This window comes from Leptonychotes weddellii, chromosome 4 (genome assembly GCF_054177405.1).
Source record: "Leptonychotes weddellii isolate Sample4059 chromosome 4, ASM5417740v2, whole genome shotgun sequence".
Taxonomy (NCBI): domain Eukaryota; kingdom Metazoa; phylum Chordata; class Mammalia; order Carnivora; family Phocidae; genus Leptonychotes; species Leptonychotes weddellii.
Window position 1 is genome coordinate 66,108,093 of NC_138372.1, and position 19,371 is coordinate 66,127,463.

The following is a 19,371-nucleotide window of genomic DNA, read 5'->3' on the forward strand; positions in this document are numbered from 1 at the left end:
ATTTCTTTGGTGTTGGTTGTGATCTCTCCTCTTTCATTCATGATTTTATTTATTTGGGTCCTTTCTCTTTTCTTTTTGATAAGTCTGGCCAGGGGTTTATCAATCTTATTAATTCTTTCAAAGAACCAGCTCCTAGTTTCGTTGATCTGTTCTACTGTTCTTTTGGTTTCTATTTCATTGATTTCTGCTCTGATCTTTATTATTTCTCTTCTCCTACTGGGTTTAGGCTTTATTTGTCATTCTTTCTCCAGCTCCTTTAGGTGTAGGGTTAGGTTGTGTATTTGAGACCTTTTGTGTTTCTTGAGAAAGGCTTGTATTGCTATATACTTTCCTCTTAGGACAGCCGTTGCTGCATCCCAAAGATTTTGAATAGTTGTGTTTTCATTTTCATTTGTTTCCATGAATTATTTAAATTCTTCTTTAATTACCTGGTTGACCCATTTATTCTTTAATAGGATGCTCTTTAGCCTCCATGTATTTGAGTTCTTTCCAACTTTCCACTTATGACTGAGTTTTAGTTTCAAAGCATTGTGGTCCGAAAATATGAAGGGAATGATCCCAATCCTTTGGTACCAGTTGAGACCTAATTTGCGACCCAGGATGTGATCTATTCTGGAGAATGTTCCATGGGCAGCAGAGAAGAATGTGTATTCTGTTGCTTTGGGATGGAATGTTCTGAATATATCTGTGGAGTCCATTTGGTCCAGTGTGTCATTTAAAGTCTTTATTTCTTTGTTGATCTTTTGCTTAGATGATCTGTCCATTACAGTGAGGGGGGTGTTAAAGTCCCCTAATATTATTGTATTATCATCAATATGTTTCTTTGCTTTTGTTATTAATTGGCTTATATAACTGGCTGCTCCCATATTAGGAGCATAGATATTTAAAGTTGTTAGATCTTCTTGTTGGATAGACCCTTTAAGTAGGATATACTGTCCTTCCTCATCTCTTATTACAGTCTTTGGTTTAAAATCTAATTTGTCTGATATAAGGATTGCCACCCCAGCTTTCTTTTGGTGTCCATTAGCATGGTAAATGGTTTTCCACCCCCTCACTTTCAATCTGGAGGTGCCTTTCGGTCTAAAATGAGTCTCTTGCAGAGAGCATATCGATGGGTCTTGCTTTTTTATCCAATCTGATACCCTGCGTCTTTTGATTGGGGCATTTAGACCATTTACATTCAGGGTAACTATTGAAAGATATGAATTTAGTGCCACTGTATTGCCTGTAAGGTGAATTTTACTGTATATTGTCTCTGTTCCTTTCTGGTCTATGTTACTTTTAGGCTCTCTCTTTGCTTAGAGGACCCCTTTCAATATTTCTTGTAGGGCTAGTTTCGTGTTCACAAATTCTTTTAGTTTTTGTTTGTCCTGGAAGCTTTTTATCTCTCCATTTTCAATGATAGCCTAGCTGGATGTAGTATTCTTGGCTGCACATTTTTCTCATTTAGTGCTCTGAATCTATCATGCCAGTCCTTTCTGGCCTGCCAGTTCTTTGTGGATAGGTCTGCTGCCAATCTAATGTTTCTACTGTTGTAGAACATATTTTGTCCCAAGCTGCTTTCAGGATTTTCTCTTTATCTCTGAGACTTGTGAAATTTACTATTAGATGTTGGGGTGTTGACCTATTTTTATTGATTTTGAGGGGGGTTCTCTGAGCCTCCTGAATTTTGATGCCTGTTTCCTTCCCTAAATTAGGGAAATTTTCTGCTACAATTTGCTCCAATATAACTTCTGCCCCTCCCTCTCTTTCTTCTTCTGGGATCCCAATTATTCTAATATTGTTTTGTCTTATGGTATCATTTATCTCTCGAATCTCCCCTCATGATCCAGTAGTTGTTTATCTCTTTTTCTCAGCTTCTTTATTCTCCATCATTTGGTCTTCTATATCATTAATTCTCTCTTCTGCCTCATTTATCCTAGCAGTTAGAGCCTCCACTTTTTAATTGTATCTCATTAATAACCTTTTTGATTTTGACTTGGTTAGATTTTAGTTCTTTAATTTCTCCAGAAAGGGATTCTCTAGTATCTTCTATGCTTTTTTCAAGCCCAACTAGTATCTTTATAATCGTCATTCTGAACTCTAGTTCCAACATCTTACTAATGTCTGTGTCGATTAGGTCCCTGGCAGTTGGTACTGCCTCTTGTTCTTTTTTTGAGGTGAGTTTTTCCATCTTGTCATTTTGTCCAGAGAAGAATAGATGAATGAGAGAACAAAATGCTAAAAGGGTAACAATGACCCCAGAAAAATATGCACTAAACAAATCAGAAGAAACCCAAAACCAGGGGGAAAAGTAAGGGGAAAAAAAAAAGTTTATGATCAGGCTGGTGAACAGAACAAAGCCACACACTAGATTTTGAGTGTATTTTGGTCTGTTAGAAGAAATTGCCTCTCAAAATTTTAAAGAAAGAGAAACTTAGATATATACAAAAAATAAGGTTAAATACAATGAAGGGATAGAATATGACTGTTAAAATGAAAGTTAAAAAAGATTTTAAAAAGGGAATTGATAAGATAAGATGTTGGTTGAAAGGGAAAGAAGAAAAATTCAACTAAAAAATTAGAAAAAGAAAAAACAAAAAATTTAAAAATTAACTTTGAGAGACTAAAGAATCATGGGGAAAAAAGCCATGAATTCTACGTGCAGTATTCCTCTAGTGCTGGAGCTCTGCCATTCTCATTGAACTTGGTCTGGGTGGCTGTTCTTGCTGATCTTCTGGGGGAGGGGCCTGTTGCCATGGTTCCCAAATGTCTTTGCCGGAGGCGGAATTGCCCCACCCTTCCTGGGTCCAGACTAAGTAATCTGCATAGGTTTGCTCTTGGGAGCTTTTGTTCCCTGCAAGCTTTCCGTTCAGCTTTGGAGGATGAGAGTGAAAATGGTGGCCTCCCAATCTCCACCTCGGAGGAGCTGAGAACTCAGGGCCCCACTCCTCAATGAGCCCCCAGAGAAAAGCAGTCAGTCACTCCTGTCTCCCCGGTCTCCGGCCACACTCCGTGCTCACCTGGCCTGTGACCGAGCATTTCTTTCTCTGGCACACGACCCCGTGTGGAGTCTCCAAACCCAGCAGATCCCTGCGGTGCACTCCCGCGCTGCTCCTCCCAGGGGAAGAAGGGGAGTCTCCCCAGATCTGCCACTTGTTGGGTCCCTGCTGGAAGAGCAGTGGCCCAACTGTGCCACGGATCAGTTTATGGCAACCCCTAGCTGAGAGCCCATTTTTTGGCTCCATCTTTGCAGCCGGCTCCCCGCTCCAATACCTGGGAGCTCTGCCGCACTCAGGCACCCCCGGTCTTCCTGTGACCCTGAGGGTCCTGAGAACACACTGTCCCAGCGGGGGTTCCACCCCCCACTTAGCCACTGGAGCAACGTCCCTCAGTGGAGCAGACTTCTACAAGTTCCAATTTTGTGCTCTGCTGCTCTATCACTTGCCAGTAGCCGGCTCCCTCCCCCCACAGTCTCTCTTCCCGTATATCGCCTCGGATTCACTTCTCCACACGTCCTAGCTTCCAGAAAGTGGTCACTTTTCTGTTCATAGAATTGCTGCTATTCTTTTCTTCGATCTCCTGTTGAGTTTGTAAGTGTTCAGAATGGTTTTATACCTATCTAGCTGAATTCCTGGGACCAGATGAAATTTAGATCTCCTACTCCTCTGCCATCTTGCTACCCCACCCAGATCCAATATCCTAACTACAGAATTTACAGAAAGATGAAATAAATATGAAGAAAGAACTAACACAGAAAAACTCCCAGAAAATGAAAGATGTTTCTACATTGAAAGTCCTACTGAGTGACCAGCACGGTAAGTTGAGAAAAGATCTGTACAGGCAGAGGCTGCTGGGAAGATGGCGGAGTAGGACGTCCCTGAGCTCACCTCTTGCCACATGGCCGCCTAGAGAGCACCCACATTGGCATAAATAACCCAAAAAGCAGCCTGAAAACTGGCAGAACAGACTCTCCACAGCCTGGCATAGACAAGAGGCCACAACAAAGCAGATCCACCCCCTGCGATCGTTCTTGACAAGATCCCGTCAAAGCGGTGCCACAAGCCTGGCAGTGTGCGGGCGGCCCAGACAAAGGTCAGCACCACTCCAAAGTGAGTCCTGCCCCAGGGAGAGGGGAAGATAACCACACACCACTCTGACTGACCCCAGCAGTGGGCTGGGTGCAGGCAGTGGGTCTGACTGCAGGCTCCACCCACCAACAAGAGCTTCTCCGGGGACGACACAGGGACAGTGCCTGCAGTTTGGTGCTACTGCATCTCTGGCAAATGCCTGGTCTGACTCAACTCAAGCCCAAGGCAGCTCCAGAGCAGCCCACTAACACCACAGGCACCAGACTCTGCCCACAACAGGCAGAGAGCCATCACAGACAACAGGACTGAAAGCAAACATGTCCTAGTCACAACGGTAGGACACCCCTGGAGCAACACACATAGGAGACACCCCCTGAAGCACCAGGTTCTGGGGAACAGACATTGCACTGCAGGACCTCTTCTTCATAAAGCCACTACTTTCAAGTGCAGGAGATGTAGCTGACTTTCCTAACACAGAAAAACAGACAATGCAAGAGACAGAATGAGCAGACAGAGGAATATGTCCCAAATCAAAGAACAGGACAAAATCAGAGCAGGAGACCTAAACAAAATGGAGGTAAGTAATATGTCTGATAGCGAATTTAAAGATACTCTCATAAAGTATAACGCTCATAAAGATACTCGCTAGAATTGAGGAAGGACTGCAGGACCTCCATGAGACCCTCCACCAAGAGATAGAAGACATAAAAAAGAACCAATTAGAGCTATTGGACTCACTAAATGGAAATAAAAATAGACCATCTGGAATAAATACCAAGCAAGAGGAAGTAGAAGAAAGGATCAGCCACCTGGAGGACAGAGTCATGGAAAGCAATCAAGCTGAGCAGATGAGAGGGGGAAAAAATACGCAAAATGAAAATAGGCCCAGGGAACTCAGCAACACTGTCAGGCATAACAGTCGCATGATAGGGATCCCAGAAGGAGAAGAGCGAGAAAAGGGTGCAGAAGATTTGTCTGAAGAAATAATAGCTGAAAATTTCCTGAATCTGGGGAAGGAAAGAGAAATCCAGATACAGGAGGCACAGAGAGCCCCCAACACAACCAACCCAAAGAGGTCTGCACCAAGACACAAAGTAAATAAGATGGCCAAAAGTAGTGATAAAGAGAGAATTTTAAAGGCAGCAAGAGAAAGGAAAGCAGGTACATACAAGGGAAACCCCATACGGCTATCAGTGGGCTTTTCAGCAGAAACTCTGCAGGCCAGAAGAAAGTGGCATGGTAAATTCCAACTGCTAAAAGGAAAAGATCTACAGCCAAAAATACTCTATCCAGCAAGGCTTTCATTTAGAATAGAGGGAGAGATCAAGTTTCCCAGAAAAACAAAAATTAAAAGCAAAACCAGCCACATCCCTGTCACACACGATGCCATCAGCCTGTGGGTCCCAAATTCACAGTCCAGCTGCCCTCCTGCCAGAGTCAGCATGCACGGCCTGCCACCTGCTAAATGCCAAGTCAAATGCCTTCACCTCAGATTGCCTAGGGCTCAAATTGACACACTTCCCCTCAAATTCCAGCCCCTGTGCTCAAGTTTGTGCACAAAAGTGGGCATAATTATACAGCAGAATGAAGCAACCCAAACATCTAACTATTTCTGTGGAATATAGAATGGATAAAAGGAGTGTGCTAGGCTGAGAACATCTCCAACAAGCACATCAAAGAACAATACATACAGCATGATTCTGCTTAGTAAAAAAAAACCTGAGAAGAATAAAACAAGATGAAACCAGAGAGGGAGACAAACCATAAGAGACTTCTTAGGCATAGGAAAGAAACTGAGGCTTGCTGGAGGGAGGTGGGGGGGATGGGGTAACTGGGTGGTGGGCATGAAGGAGGGCACGTGATGGAATGAGCACTGGGTGCTGTATGCAACTGATGAATCACTGAACTCTACCTCTGAAACTAATAATACACTATATTGTTAATTAATTGAACTTCAAATTTAAAAAAAGGAAACCCCCCCCAAAAAAAATCTGTACAAAGCACATCATTGTAAAATTTCAAAATACCAAGGATAAACAAATGATCTTAAGGATTTAAGGAGGAAAAGAAAAAGGTCACATGTAAAAAATTAATATAACATCACACTTCTGAACTGCAAGCCAGGAGAAAATGGACGAAAGTCTTTAAAATAGAGAGAAAACTATTTACAGACTAAAATTCTGTACCCCCTCAAATTACCTTTAACTTTATGGGTAAAATAAACACATTCTCAGGATGCTACTGGATGATACGCTCCACTCAAATAAGGAAATGAACGATGAAGATGAAAATATGAGTTCCAAGACAGGGGATCTGACACAGAGGAGAGACATTAACTCTACAGGAAACTTAGAGAACTACCAATCCACAGTAGAACAGGAGAATTTTAGCTTCTAAAAGGAATAGCTCAAAAAAAAAAAAAAAAATCAGATGGTTAGTGTATTTGGGTTTTTTTTTTCTTTTGGAAAATATTTTTCAAAGTTTTTAAATTCTTTTCCAGTATCTAAGAATTATTGATAGTTATATCTCCTGATTAAATGTTACATTATTGTTTCATGCCAATTTAATAAAAAACCTACTTTAGGAAAAAAGTACTTCTAAGTTTAGAGTACTACTATCTTTATTTCATTTTTTAAAAATATTTATTTATTTATTTATTTGAGGGAAAGTGCACTCATGTGCGCACACTCACACACATGTGAGCAGAGGTAGGGGCAGAGGGGGAGGGAGAGAAAGTCTCAAGCAAACTCCCCTCTGAGCACAGAACCCAATGTGGGGCTCAATCTCACAAACCTGAGGTCATGACCTGAGCCAAAATCAAGAATCGGCTGCAGACTGAGCACCCCAGGTGCCCCTTCATTTCTTTTTTTGAGCTCAAAAAAGTATCCAATTTTTGGAAGTCAAAGAGGTTTTAAAAAGATTTTTCTTTTTATTAAGAACTCACAATAAAATGTTATGGTTATAGGAAAACTAAAAATCATGATGTTCACTCTGAAATAAAGGAGCATATTTTGTATTCTATAAATGAAATCTCAAGGCTGAAAGACATTATTTCCTTCATTGGTTCTGAAATTTTTTTTAAAAAAATCCATTCAAAAATATTCAGTTTTCCTTATATTCTTCTTTGCCTGGGTTTTTAATATCTTGATAATGCTACCTTTTGTAAATTATTAAACTCAGGACAACAGCAGATGGCAATTGTGAAGGCAAAAGATGTATACTAGAAAGAGGCTTTTTTATTGTTATCAGAGATGGACAGGCCTAGATTCAAGTTCCAGCTGTATACACCTGAGCAAGCCCCTTCCGTGAACCTCAGTTTCTTCATCTATAATCTCTATCCTGCAGGCTCATTATGAAGATTAGAATAATAAATGTAATGTGCCAGCCAAGGACAAGCCACAAAATATATATGTAATTAATAATGACAATTCTCCTTCTCTTTTTGATCTTCTCTGTGGTCCAAGAGGCTTAATTTTAAAGAACTTATAGACTTTGCAATCAAAATACCTGAGTTCAAATCTTGGTTCTTCCATTTATTTGCCTGGAACCCTCGGGGTAGTTACTTATTCTTCTTAATCTTGGTTTCAGCAATTCTATCATGGCATAATCATAAAGACCCTGTGATGAGGTAGTGGTGAATATATATTCTACAAGCATGGGTCTGGCACACCATAAGTTCTCAGAAGGTATCCATAAGTAATAACAATGAACCAAAAGATACAGTTTCTCTCATCTTCATGGCTAATTAAAGCAAAATAAAGTAACAGAAATGACTTGGTCAAGAATAGCATTTCAGGAAGTTATACGTGACATGTGACCTAAATTAACCATTTCTCCATAAAACAGAAAATGCCTTCCAAGATATCTTTTAATTCATCTACGTGCTACTTGACAGAATACTTATCTGTCTACTTGTCAGTTTGGTCAGTCAGGTAAAGCACCACCCCTTCCTTTGTGCACTCTCTCTCTACCTATGTATATTTCATTTCCTTCTCTCTTTCTTACTATAGTTGATTGACCAAACTGACAAGTGGCTTGTGGAATTGGTCACTGAATTGAAATGTTGGTTTTGTCAGAATAAATAATTTGGCAGCCCTCCTGATATAAGACAGAGGAGTAAAAAAAAAAAACAAAAAACATGGGGCCATGATGATACTGTCTGTAGATCCAGCATACTTCCCGGGTTTTTCTCTTTGACTTTGGCTTTTTATTTTTTAATCTTTGACAAAGTCACTTGTTTTTACACTTTGAGGCCAGATACATTATCTTATATATATTTCCATCACTGGCAACTAGGATATTATGTGGCAAATTAAAGATACTTTTTAAAATGTTGTTTAATAAATAATTTGAGTATACATAGATTCCTGAAACTCTATCACCATACTACCAGAGGAACTAGCTAGCACGCAAAAACAAAACATTGAACTATTTTCTAAACTTTTCCATTTGAATTAAATAAAATCCCAAACCCACTGGTATGCAAATTGTATTTTGTTTCTTAATGATGTAAATCTAGATGGAACGTTTAGTATATGCACGTGTTGTTTCAAGAAGTGCAAAGGTAACTCAGTCACAGTTTGCCACCCCCAAGAACTCCCACTTCAAATGAAGTCACAAGCAAAGCCTTTTCACTATACAAAACTTCCCTTTTATAAAGAGTTTGCTTAAAAATGTAAGTAATTTCTTAAAGGTCATATTTCCCCCCAAAATTGGTTTCTTCACCCTTACATTCTCATTGTACTACGTAGAATTTTTTGTTGTTTCACTTTGAATTTAAGATTCTGATGATTTTAAAGTCATATACCTTTGCTGTTTGGAAGCAGAATTTTTATATAAGCAAATAAGTAACAAGGTAACTTTCTTACCTTGTTCTTGTGCACGAACAGCACCTCCTGCCACACATAGCACAATAAAATGAAGAAGCAGTTTCCTAAAAAAAAAAAAAAGGAAAATTTTAGTGGATATTTATAACCTATAAATCATATAAAATACAAAATGAACTCTAGTACAAGATTAAGAAGTGAGCTATCATTTTTTAAAAGATTTTATTTATTTATCTGAGAGAGAGAGCGAGAGAGAACAGGAGCAGGTGAAGGACAGAGGGAGAAGCAGACTCTCCACTGACCAGGGAGCCCAATGTGGGGCTCGATCCCAGGACCCTGGGATCATAACCGGAGCCGAAGGCAGATGCTTAACAGACTGAGCCACCCAGGTGCCCCAAGAAATAAGCTATCATTTTAATTAACACAGTATTTTAATACTCATAATGGCTAAGAGCAAGGGCTCTGAGTTTAAGTTCCAGCTTTGCCACTTACTATATGACTTGGGCACACTTTTTATCACCCTAGTGTTTCTTCACCTGTTAAATGTATCTCATAAACTTTTTCAAAGATTAACTGAAAAATTTCATGTAAGGCACACAAAACAATACCTGGCACATAGGAAGCACTCAATAAACATTAACTAGTATAAATGATATTATTATTATTATTATGACTACATATTATACCGAATTATCATACATACAATTTTATACAAAGTAATATAAGTTTATGCAAAGTAACAGAACTTATAGTCACTTAACCATAGTGATTATAAATTGTGGAACCAGTGATTTGTTTAAATGAATGTTTATATGTAAAGCCATTTGATTATCATCTCAAAGCCATTTGAATATCACTTGTACTAGATTCATGATATTTGGGTTCTGAAAATAGCAATGGCCTGTAGATGTCAACATTGAACATTTTGATTAGCAATAATTGTGAGCACAATACTCAATCACTGCATATCAAAATGTTCATTCATAATGATTAGCTGACTTTTGATAGATTTTATTGAGTAGTCTTCATAATTGGCTATAGCTACCTCTCAAGTAAAAACCATAGAGATAATTTCAAAAAGTAATGGTAGGCTGGCTAAAACAATAGTTGATCACATAATTCTTTTTTTTTTATTATTATTATAACCCAGGGACTTCCCAAATGACATTTCTGTAAAATAGAGTTCTGTGAGTGATTACAAAGGTCCTGGTGTGCTAATAGTAATTGGTACATTTCCTATTTATTACCAATGATAAATATGTTTTTATCTTTTCAACTAGTATAAGGAGCATGTTAATATAACAGAGATAATCTTTTACAAAGTGAGTCAATAATATGTAATTATACTTTTCTCCTTGGTATAATGGAACTATAATTTATATTAAAATGGCCTTGGGCGCCTGGGTGGCTCAGTTTGTTAAGCGACTGCCTTCGGCTCAGGTCATGATCCTGGAGTCCCGGGATCGAGTCTCGCATCGGGCTCCCTGCTCGGCGGGGAGTCTGCTTCTCCCTCTCCCGCTCCCCCCTCTTGTGCTCTTTCTCTCTCTCACTCTCTCTCTCAAATAAATAAATAAAATCTTTAAAAAAAAATAAATAAAATGGCCTTAACCATATTTTAGTAAATGAAAAATGCACACGCTATGGTCTTAGTACAGAGCACAACTTTTATAAGATAAGTTGATAGAATACTTAAAACTGTCATCAATTCTATAATCTAATCAACTGAACAATTACAGAAATTTCAACTGGTATGGGCAAATAGCTGAACCATATATTTTAATGAAGCATATAAAAGATTCCTATGTATGGTGTTATCCATTTAAAACAATAGTTCTCAAATGTTAATTTGCTAAAAGAACCACCTGAGATGCTTGTAAAAAATGTAGATTCTAGGCTTGCTTCAGAGATTATGATTTATAAATTTGGACTGAATCCTCAGTTTGTATACATCTTTAGGTGATTCTAATACGGATTGTGCATATATCAAACTCTGAGAAACAATTTAGAACATTTACTATTTATAGTTACATTGTACTTAAAACACACAAGTATTATTAAATCACAATCTAATTTTATGACATGACCTAAGATTATTTGACCCTTGGGGGGGTGTTGTTTTTTGTTTGTTTGTTTGTTTTGTTTTTATCCTTTTCTCCTGCTCTAGATCAGTGGTTTCAAACTTTACTGTGCAGCAGAATCACCTGGAGGGCTTGTTAAAGATTCTCTGGGCTCCACCCTGAAAGTTTCTGACTCACCAGGTCTGGGGTGAGTTTCAAGAATTTGCATTTATAACAAGTTCCCAGGCAATGCTGAATCTGGGGTTTACGCTATGAGGACCACTGCTCGGGAATAGATGCTCAAGAGATGATGAAAGGCCTACCTGTTTTGAATCTGGTTTTTACCCTCACTGCACAGTGGAATCACCTGGAGAGCTTTAAAAACTACTAATACTTGCATCTTGCCCTCTCCACCCATGCCCCCAGAGATTCTGATTTTAATTTGTCTGTGGTACAGGGATTTTTAAACACTCCCCAGGTGATTCTACTGTGCAAACAAGTTGAGGACCTCTGTGTAAGATTAAAATGATATCTCTAGGTTCTCCAGGGTGGATCCCAAAGTGATCTAGAGTTTGAGTAAAAAGAGGCTCTTTTCCTTTCAACTTTATATTTTCAGGAAATAACTGGAAGGATATATAGACCAGTGAGACTAAAAAATAGCTCAGGATTACAATCACTGAAGGAGAGTGCAGCAGATTATGCTGTTTTAGCAGAAAATGGAATGTGAAAGGAATCACGTCTCATCTGCCCAAGGTAATCTGGCTCACTCAGAGTTTAGAAATAACCCAACAGGCGCTCTTCTATTCAGAGGAAGCTAAATAATGAAGAGTACAACAACCAGCAGTATTCATTTAGCAATTCAGCCAATTCATAGACTTCCCCAATGACCTCAGGGGACAAAAATGAAAAATAAAGTTCTTTCTAGACATGTTAACAAGTCCATTCCTGGTGTAAGGCAGGAAAACCTGAACACATCAAACATCATCCCTTAGCCAGGTGATCTTAGAGGATTATGACAAATCAATTGAGCCATACCTTATGTAAGTGTACCTACGTATTAAAACCGATGACAGAGAAGTAGAGATTGATGACTGAGATTTTTTCTCTTTTTCTAATTATGTTCCAAACTAACAGCCACCTAAGGAAGAACATATGGATATACATATCCATAGCAATATGGATTCCATTACGCCTGACCTCCCCTCCCCTGAAGCTACAGCCATATCACATTATACTGTATTCCCTGGAGAGACCTTGTAAGTATCTTAAAGGCCCTCTTCGTCTCCACCTGTCAGAATCTTAAGTATCATCAAAGCCTAATTTGAATAACATCTGCTCCATGAAGTTTCCATCATCTCTAAAGAAGGCTGGATTTTTCCCTCCTCTCTGTACTCTTAATGCTTTAATTGTAACTTTATTATATGCCATATACGTTGTACCTCTTAGGATTAATTAGTAAGTAAATACCTGAACAAGCAACAGGTCTTCACCTTTTATCTATTTCTTACATGAAATTGACAATAAACATTTTTAACCAACTGAGCCACCCAGGCATCCCTTTAAAAGAAATATTTTACTTATTTATTTGTCAGAGAGAGAGAGCACAGGCAGGGGGAGTGGCAGGCAGAGGGAGGGGGAGAAGGAGGCTCCCCACTGAGCAGGGAGCCCCATGTGGGACTCAATCCCAGGACCCTTGGATCATGACCTGAACGGAAGGCAGAAGCTTAACCGACTATTTAATAAACACTTTCAAAATGGAAAGGAGTAATAGTAACATCTCCCAATGACTGAGGAATTCAGTTTTTCCCTATGGATCTAATTCTTCTAACACTTGGGAAAAGTAAAGTAAAATAAGTAAGAGTACTTTTACTTGGCTGTCCAAAGAGAGAAAGAAGAGAAAGAAGAACGTTTAAAAATATCTGCTAAGATAGGGTAAGTGGAAAGGCTTCTTTTTTTCTTCATTGTGACTGTTTTTCCCATCTCTGAAGTGGGAACACAGAGAAGACATCAAGCTTAATTGATGTATTTAGTGAAAGAGCCAAACTCCATCATTGTATGAAATGGATGTCTAACGAATCCAAGCTTTCTGGAAAATGTCTAGTTGGGCTGGGCTTGTTTATTTCTTTGGTTTTGCCCCCCTCCCATGATATCATATTTACTATACATTCACTTAAGAAAAAATGTCACATTTCCACATTAGCAGATGATAGAGTTCTCAAGGGCATCAGCTGTGCTTTATGCTTTATGTACCATGTATACATTTAGTGCTAAGACATGCCAGAGTCGTTGAATAAGTTAAAATTAAAACTGCATTAGGTTGGAGAGAAAACAGCATGGTAAATAAGAAAGTAAAACTAGACTGGGAGTCAAAAGACTAAAACTGGTTCTATTTCTAACTTACTGTGTGACCTTGGGTGGTTCATTTCAATATTCTGAGTCTTGGTTGACTTATCTCTCATGGGATGAGATAATATAAATTTTATATTTTGCATTCTAAATATAAAACCCTAAAATCTGTGTGTATGGTAGGATCCTTTTAGTATACTGGCATTAAAGGACAAAGATCAAATTATTTAGCAAGATGTTCCATAAAGTACTATATATAATAGACATGATGTTTAACCACAAATCTGGAAAGGTCTTCCTGAAGGTCTGGCCAATATTCTTTTAATTATATAACCTAAAATAGTCTCCTAAGTTTGCTCATTTGTCCACATATTTACTTTCACAAAAAGCCTAGTTGGTATATTAAATATGACTATTTTTCAAATATTTGGAGCATGTCTGCTTTTGGTCACTTTTCTGTATGTCTGGAGTGTATGTCACTAATAGAAACTACCAGAAGTACCTGTACTCAAACATTTCACAAAAACAGACCAGATCTAAAAGAAGTAAAAAATATGGTAACAGTCAATAAAAGTTCAGAAAATATAACCCACGATATTAATATCTGAGGATCTCTAGCAAAATATGAAATATTTCTGTGTCTGGTCTGCTAGCCACATTTTCAGTATAGCAGAAGCCACAATCAAAACATAACCAGACATGTGAGCGATGAAGCCTGGAGGGGATGAGACAGGAAATAGGTATCCAAAGACCATACTCCGAATATTTAAGGAACTAATATCCATCCCAGGCATCTTCCCTAAATAATTCTTAGGGCTATTCAACTTTCTCTTTATCTGAAGGGTTTAAGTTACTTTAGGAGAATCCCAGGCATCTTTTCGTTCAAACTCTCATGTACTGTGTCTGCAGGCTACCGAAGCTCATTCCGACATAGATTCCAGTTATAATTATAAGAAGGACTTGTGAAATCTTGTGAATACGGAACCTTTTTTTTAATGAGTTGGTGATTTTAATCTAAACCAATTTCTAAACCAACTGAAAACCATACGTGTGATATATATCGATAATTTCAGCAATTACCATTACACTACATTTACAAGCCAAAAACTCCTTTAAGTTATGACAACTTTACAAATTTTGCTCTTTACTAGCTGCAAAGATCCAGAAATAGTAACATTTCTGTCCTTTGTTGCCCAAATAACTGAAGATCAGTTCTCATCCCAGCAGTGGGGATAAAGTTGGATGATTCAGGGAGTGAAGTGTTGTCACTAACTTATATACAATGAATTTCTGAGACTATCAATTCAGCTTAGTAGGTACTTGTATAACTAATGCAGTGGTGAAACATACTAGAATTTTTGGTTAAACTTCAAGCAAACAGGCAATTCATGAAGTACAAGGGAGATAAATGCTTAAGGACTTCAAGTGATCAAAATGCCTAGAGTCCAGTCAGTAGCAGGGAAGAAAAATACCTCAGCTAGTCCATCCTCGTAATACCCCAGAGATTGTTAACATGATTACTGCCTCACCTGGCAAAGTTCCTGGCACACACTAGTGTTAACTAAAGTTTTTTAAGTGAATGAGTCAATCTTCAGTTAGCAAGACTATCAGGTGGTCTTGAGTTTCAATAAACATACAACTTCTCCAGCATCTTCTACATGCACACTGATCCCAAGATCAAGAAGTCAGGCCATCCTAACCTCCATTTATTTAGCTAAGAAAGTAACCTGGTTTAAAGACCTTTCAGAATCTGGTCTCTGGTCTCCAGATGCAGCTCCAGTCACTTGTCCTCCAGAAAGTGTGCTCTACAACCAACTTCACTTCTTTCCGGCCCTCAAATGAACCAGTGCTATCTCATCTCTCAGCCTTTTACTGTTCTGTCTGGAAAGTTCCATGCCTTTTCCTGTTGGGTCTCAGTGAGAATTTCATTTCCTTTGGTCAGCCTTTCTTTCCAGGATTTCCCTTCTGTATCTACCCCACCTACCCAGGACTTCTAGGTGTCCTCCTGTCTGTACCTTTACCTCATTTTGGTATACCTGGTTGTTCATTTTCTGTTTCCGATACTAACCTGGGCACATTGGGAGGGCAGCGGTTGTGTTTCTGTCTTGTTCCACCATTGTATCCCTTCTGCTTAGAGCGATGCTGGGCACGTAGTTGGGGCTCAGAAAACATTTGTTGAATAAATGAGTGAATGATTGAGTGAATGAATGCCAGAATAATGTTAGCCTTTTATGCGAATGAAAACAAAATGGTCTTTACCTCACTTCTCATTCAGAGTTACAAATTCTAAAATAACTCATAGTTGCAAAGCATGGCAAGGAAACTAGCACAGCTATTTGAATTTCCACAATAAAATTTATTTTTTTTCTCCTGCCACTTCAGATCACCAAGCAGAATGTCTAAGCAACACACTTTCCATAAGTATAATCCCTCTCCTTGAGACATCAGTTTATTTTAAACATCTACTTGAAAGCAAAGATAACTAAGCAACTTTAAAGAAGTTTCATGCCAACTAGGAAATAGCTGTTTATATCCAAAACTGCCCCCCACTCCCCCACCCCCACACACACCTTGGTTATAGAAACCCTTTAATTACAATAATAGCCTGCCTGGGGAAATTTCTGATACTGTTAAATCATTGTATCTAACATTGACTTTTGGTTTTAATTTCCTTTAATATTACTTCCACAAATTCACATTAGGTAACTCACTCAAAAGCAGCCCTATGAAATAAAATGTCTTTAAGGATCCAGTTTTAAAACTGTAAATGTTTTTGGGTGAGTAATCAGAATTGTGATTTTAAAAAACTGCTCCTGTTCTTACAAAAACATCACCACAAAAGGATGGTGGAAAATTAAAACCTCAAGGATTTCATTAGACACTCTAAGGTTTAATTCAGTGGACTGACATTATCATCAGCTAATCAGCTGCTTCTGCTAAGTCCCCTCCCTATAGGGTTGGTAGCAGTGTTTTTTGTTTTGTTTTGTTTTGTTTTGTTTAAGATTTTATTTATTTATTTGGCAGAGAGAGAGCACAAGAGGGGAGGGAGCACAGGAAAAGTCTGAGAGAGAAGCAGGGAGCCCAATTTGGGGCTGGATCCCAAGACCCTGAGATCATGACCTGAGCCAAAGGCAAAGGCTTAACCGACTAAGCCACCCAGGCCTCCCAGTTTTTCTTTTTTAAAATTGAAGAGCGCTTAATTCTTTAAGGAAATTGGATTTTTTTGAGAAACAATTTTCTCAGATCAATCAGTAACTACTCTTTCCCCTACTTGGCATGTGTATGGTTGGAGCTATAAGGGGGTGCAATCTGATGTAACCTTGAATTCCCCTTATTCTCTGCAGCCCACCCCCACTGACAACTGTAGTGGAACAAACTGGAAGTCAAAGGAGGCTGCAAGGTCCCTGACGGAGAGACCTCCTAGGCCAGTGCCTTCACCCAGGATCTGCTCTCAACCCCAATTCTCTCAGCCAGGGTTCTTCACCCATTCCACGTAGTTTCATTTTTCCTCAGTCCCTTGGTGTAATCCATTCTGTTTGGTTTCTCTGCCTCCCCACCCCCAATCATCTGGACCCAATTTACAAACCCCAAACTGCCCCAAAATTTATGCGGGGCCTTTTCTGGGAGCGTCTGGAAGGGAAGTGTAAACCAGACAAGACAGAGGCCAGGAGCAGAAGATCTGCTTTAATCTGAGAGGTTGGTCACAACTACCAGCCCCGCGGATGGTGGGGCACCGACGCAGGCCTTGCTCAGTGGCCAAGGAAAAGCCCTCCGGTGGGAGTTGGCCGGCAAGGCAAGAAGGGCAGAGGGATGAACGCGGAGGTTGCGGGCCGGCCAGTAGGTGGACTGCCTCACCCACCCTCTCCTGGTGTCTCTGGACCCGCGGGAGCCCGCAGCTCTTGCTACCATTCCACCGACTGGGATCAGCAGGAAGATGCACGCGGTCCCGCACGATCGGCTGCGCCCGGAGCCCGGCTCTCCGACTGGGTCCACGCTGAGGGGCTTTTATTGAGAAATGTGGCGGGAAACGTGCCTGGGAAGCCGGCGCGACCCGCGTGAGTCGCCCTGGGGAAGTTAAGCGGCATTGCCTGAGCTCTTCCGCGACCCGGGCCTCCCCGGTCGCCGGCACCTGGCCCCAGGCACGGGATTACGAGCTTGCCTCCCCCAGATTCGCCCGGCTTCGGGCGCGCGAGGAGGTGCGTCCTCCTCCGCCGGGAAGCCCAGCTGCCCAGGCTCGCAGGGGTCAGAGCAGAGAGCGCGCGAGCCCCAGCCACGGTCGGCGGCACGCGGCTGGGAAGCACATGTGCACACAAACACTGCCACAAGGCGGTCTCTCTCCGCGCCCCGCCTCCCTCCGCCTGCCCTCCCTCAGCGGGCACGGTCAGTTCTACCCGCGACCCTCACCTACTCTCCCAAGGGGCAGATCGGGGCAGAGAATGACCGGAGCCGCTTTGGTCCCTCCCGTCCCAAGGGCCTGAAGCAAACTTGCATAACCCACTGACCTCTTCCAGGGGGAGGAGGGCAGCCAGCCAAGGCATGCACCCCCCTCCAGGCTCTTTTCCCAGTAAGGGAGTGAGCAGGAGCAGGTACAGCGCCCAAAGAGACGGTGGGGTGCCAGTCAGGGCCTGCGCGAGCACTCTGCGGGAGGAGCAGCCCCGCCCCCGCGTCCAGCCCCTTCCCCAGTGACAGGCCAGTGAAGCAGGACGCAGCCTCGGCCCCAGATGGGCAGCACGTGTGTTGGCCTCCTAACGACAAGAGGCGATTACCTCTGAGTCTAGCCGCGCCCCGATGCCCGAGGTTTTGCGGGTCCCCTCTCCTCCAGTCCAGCAACCCGCCCCACGTCTGTGCCCCCCGGTCCAGGCTGCGCGCACAGATCCCAGAGGACCGCCGGCGCCCGGGCTGTCCCCAGGCTGGACGCCCGAAGAAGCACCACCGGGAAGCAGAACCTCAGCCAGGGCCCTGAGAAAGAAGGGAGGGAGGGCGCGAGGGCGGCGGGAGCTGGAGCTCCAGCGGGCGTCTGAGCTCAGCTCGGGAGTCGCGGGAATCGTGGCCGCCGGCACCGGGACGCGCGCCAGCGAGCTTTCCCTCCCCAGCCGTAGGACCTCTTTAGCATAACTTTTTGAGAGATCCGCTGGCAGGAGGCTTCCTTTCAAACACCGTATTTTACAAATTGAGGAGACAAGCGGAGGATGCCACGGCTGCTCTCTGGCTCCCAACTTCAAAAAGTGCCAAGGAGTAGGAGCACAGATCTCCAACCCGCCCAGCGGGTCCGGAGGCTGGGAAGAGGGGTGGGTCTAACCCCAGCCTCCCGGGGAAGTGAGCTACTTACGTTTTTGCCGTGTGGGAGACCTTTCCACGCCTTGTCCTGTGGGCTCCTAAATGCATTTGTATGCATTTGTCCCTGCAGCGAAGCGCTAACGGAAAACAGAAGGCAACTCCGAACTGCTAAGGGTGCAGGTACTGGCCATGAAAAAGGGAAAAAAAAAAAAAAGTCACATGAAAACGATGCTCCAAAACCGCAACAACAACAACAAAAAGGGAGGAGGGAAATAGGAAGAGGAAAGAAGTAGCACCCAAAGGGTAGATCAATCAGCTAGGCTTAGCTCCCTAGCTCGGTAACGGACGAGCCCGGGGGGAGCGCTCCCCTGGGAGGGCGGGCGAGGAGCAAGACCTCACTGGCAGGCGGCGGGGCGCCGGCAGCAGCTGGAAGTCCGCCCCGAGTGCAGCCCTCGAGTTCACTTGCGGTTCAAAGGCGACTCTGTGACTCCAGTGGAGTGCTTTGGGCCTGGGAGGAGAGAAGGGCTGGGGGAGGGAAGGAGATGAAGGGGGTGTGTGGGGGAAGTCCTTGGAAACAACCCGCGCCGGAACATTTGTCAGACAAGCACACACACCCACTTCGGAAATCTAGTCGGTGCGAGGGGGCCGGTGGCAACTCCAGGCGCTCAGCGTTGACTGCCGCCGGCTGCTTCCCCTGGAAGAAGAGGAGCCCAGCAACTCCCGCCGGTGTTAAATTTCACCGCTCACTGACTTGCAATGACATCACCAAACACAGTGCACACCTCCCCCTCCGCC

At 42.0% G+C, this 19,371-nt stretch overlaps 1 protein-coding gene across 1 annotated transcript in view; it reads right to left on the reverse strand.

Annotated features, from left to right (window-relative positions):
• COL24A1 (collagen type XXIV alpha 1 chain) overlaps nucleotides 1-18,848 on the reverse strand; it is a 358,042-nt gene extending 339,194 nt beyond the window's left edge. The window contains exons 1-2 of the mRNA XM_081817091.1: nucleotides 18,629-18,848; nucleotides 8,939-9,003 (exon numbers count right to left, since the gene is read on the reverse strand). Of these exons, the coding sequence (XP_081673217.1) occupies nucleotides 8,939-9,003; nucleotides 18,629-18,684 (121 nt within the window). The 5' untranslated portion in view covers nucleotides 18,685-18,848. The remainder of the gene's footprint in view (nucleotides 1-8,938; nucleotides 9,004-18,628) is intronic.
• Between the last annotated feature and the right edge of the window lie 523 nt (nucleotides 18,849-19,371).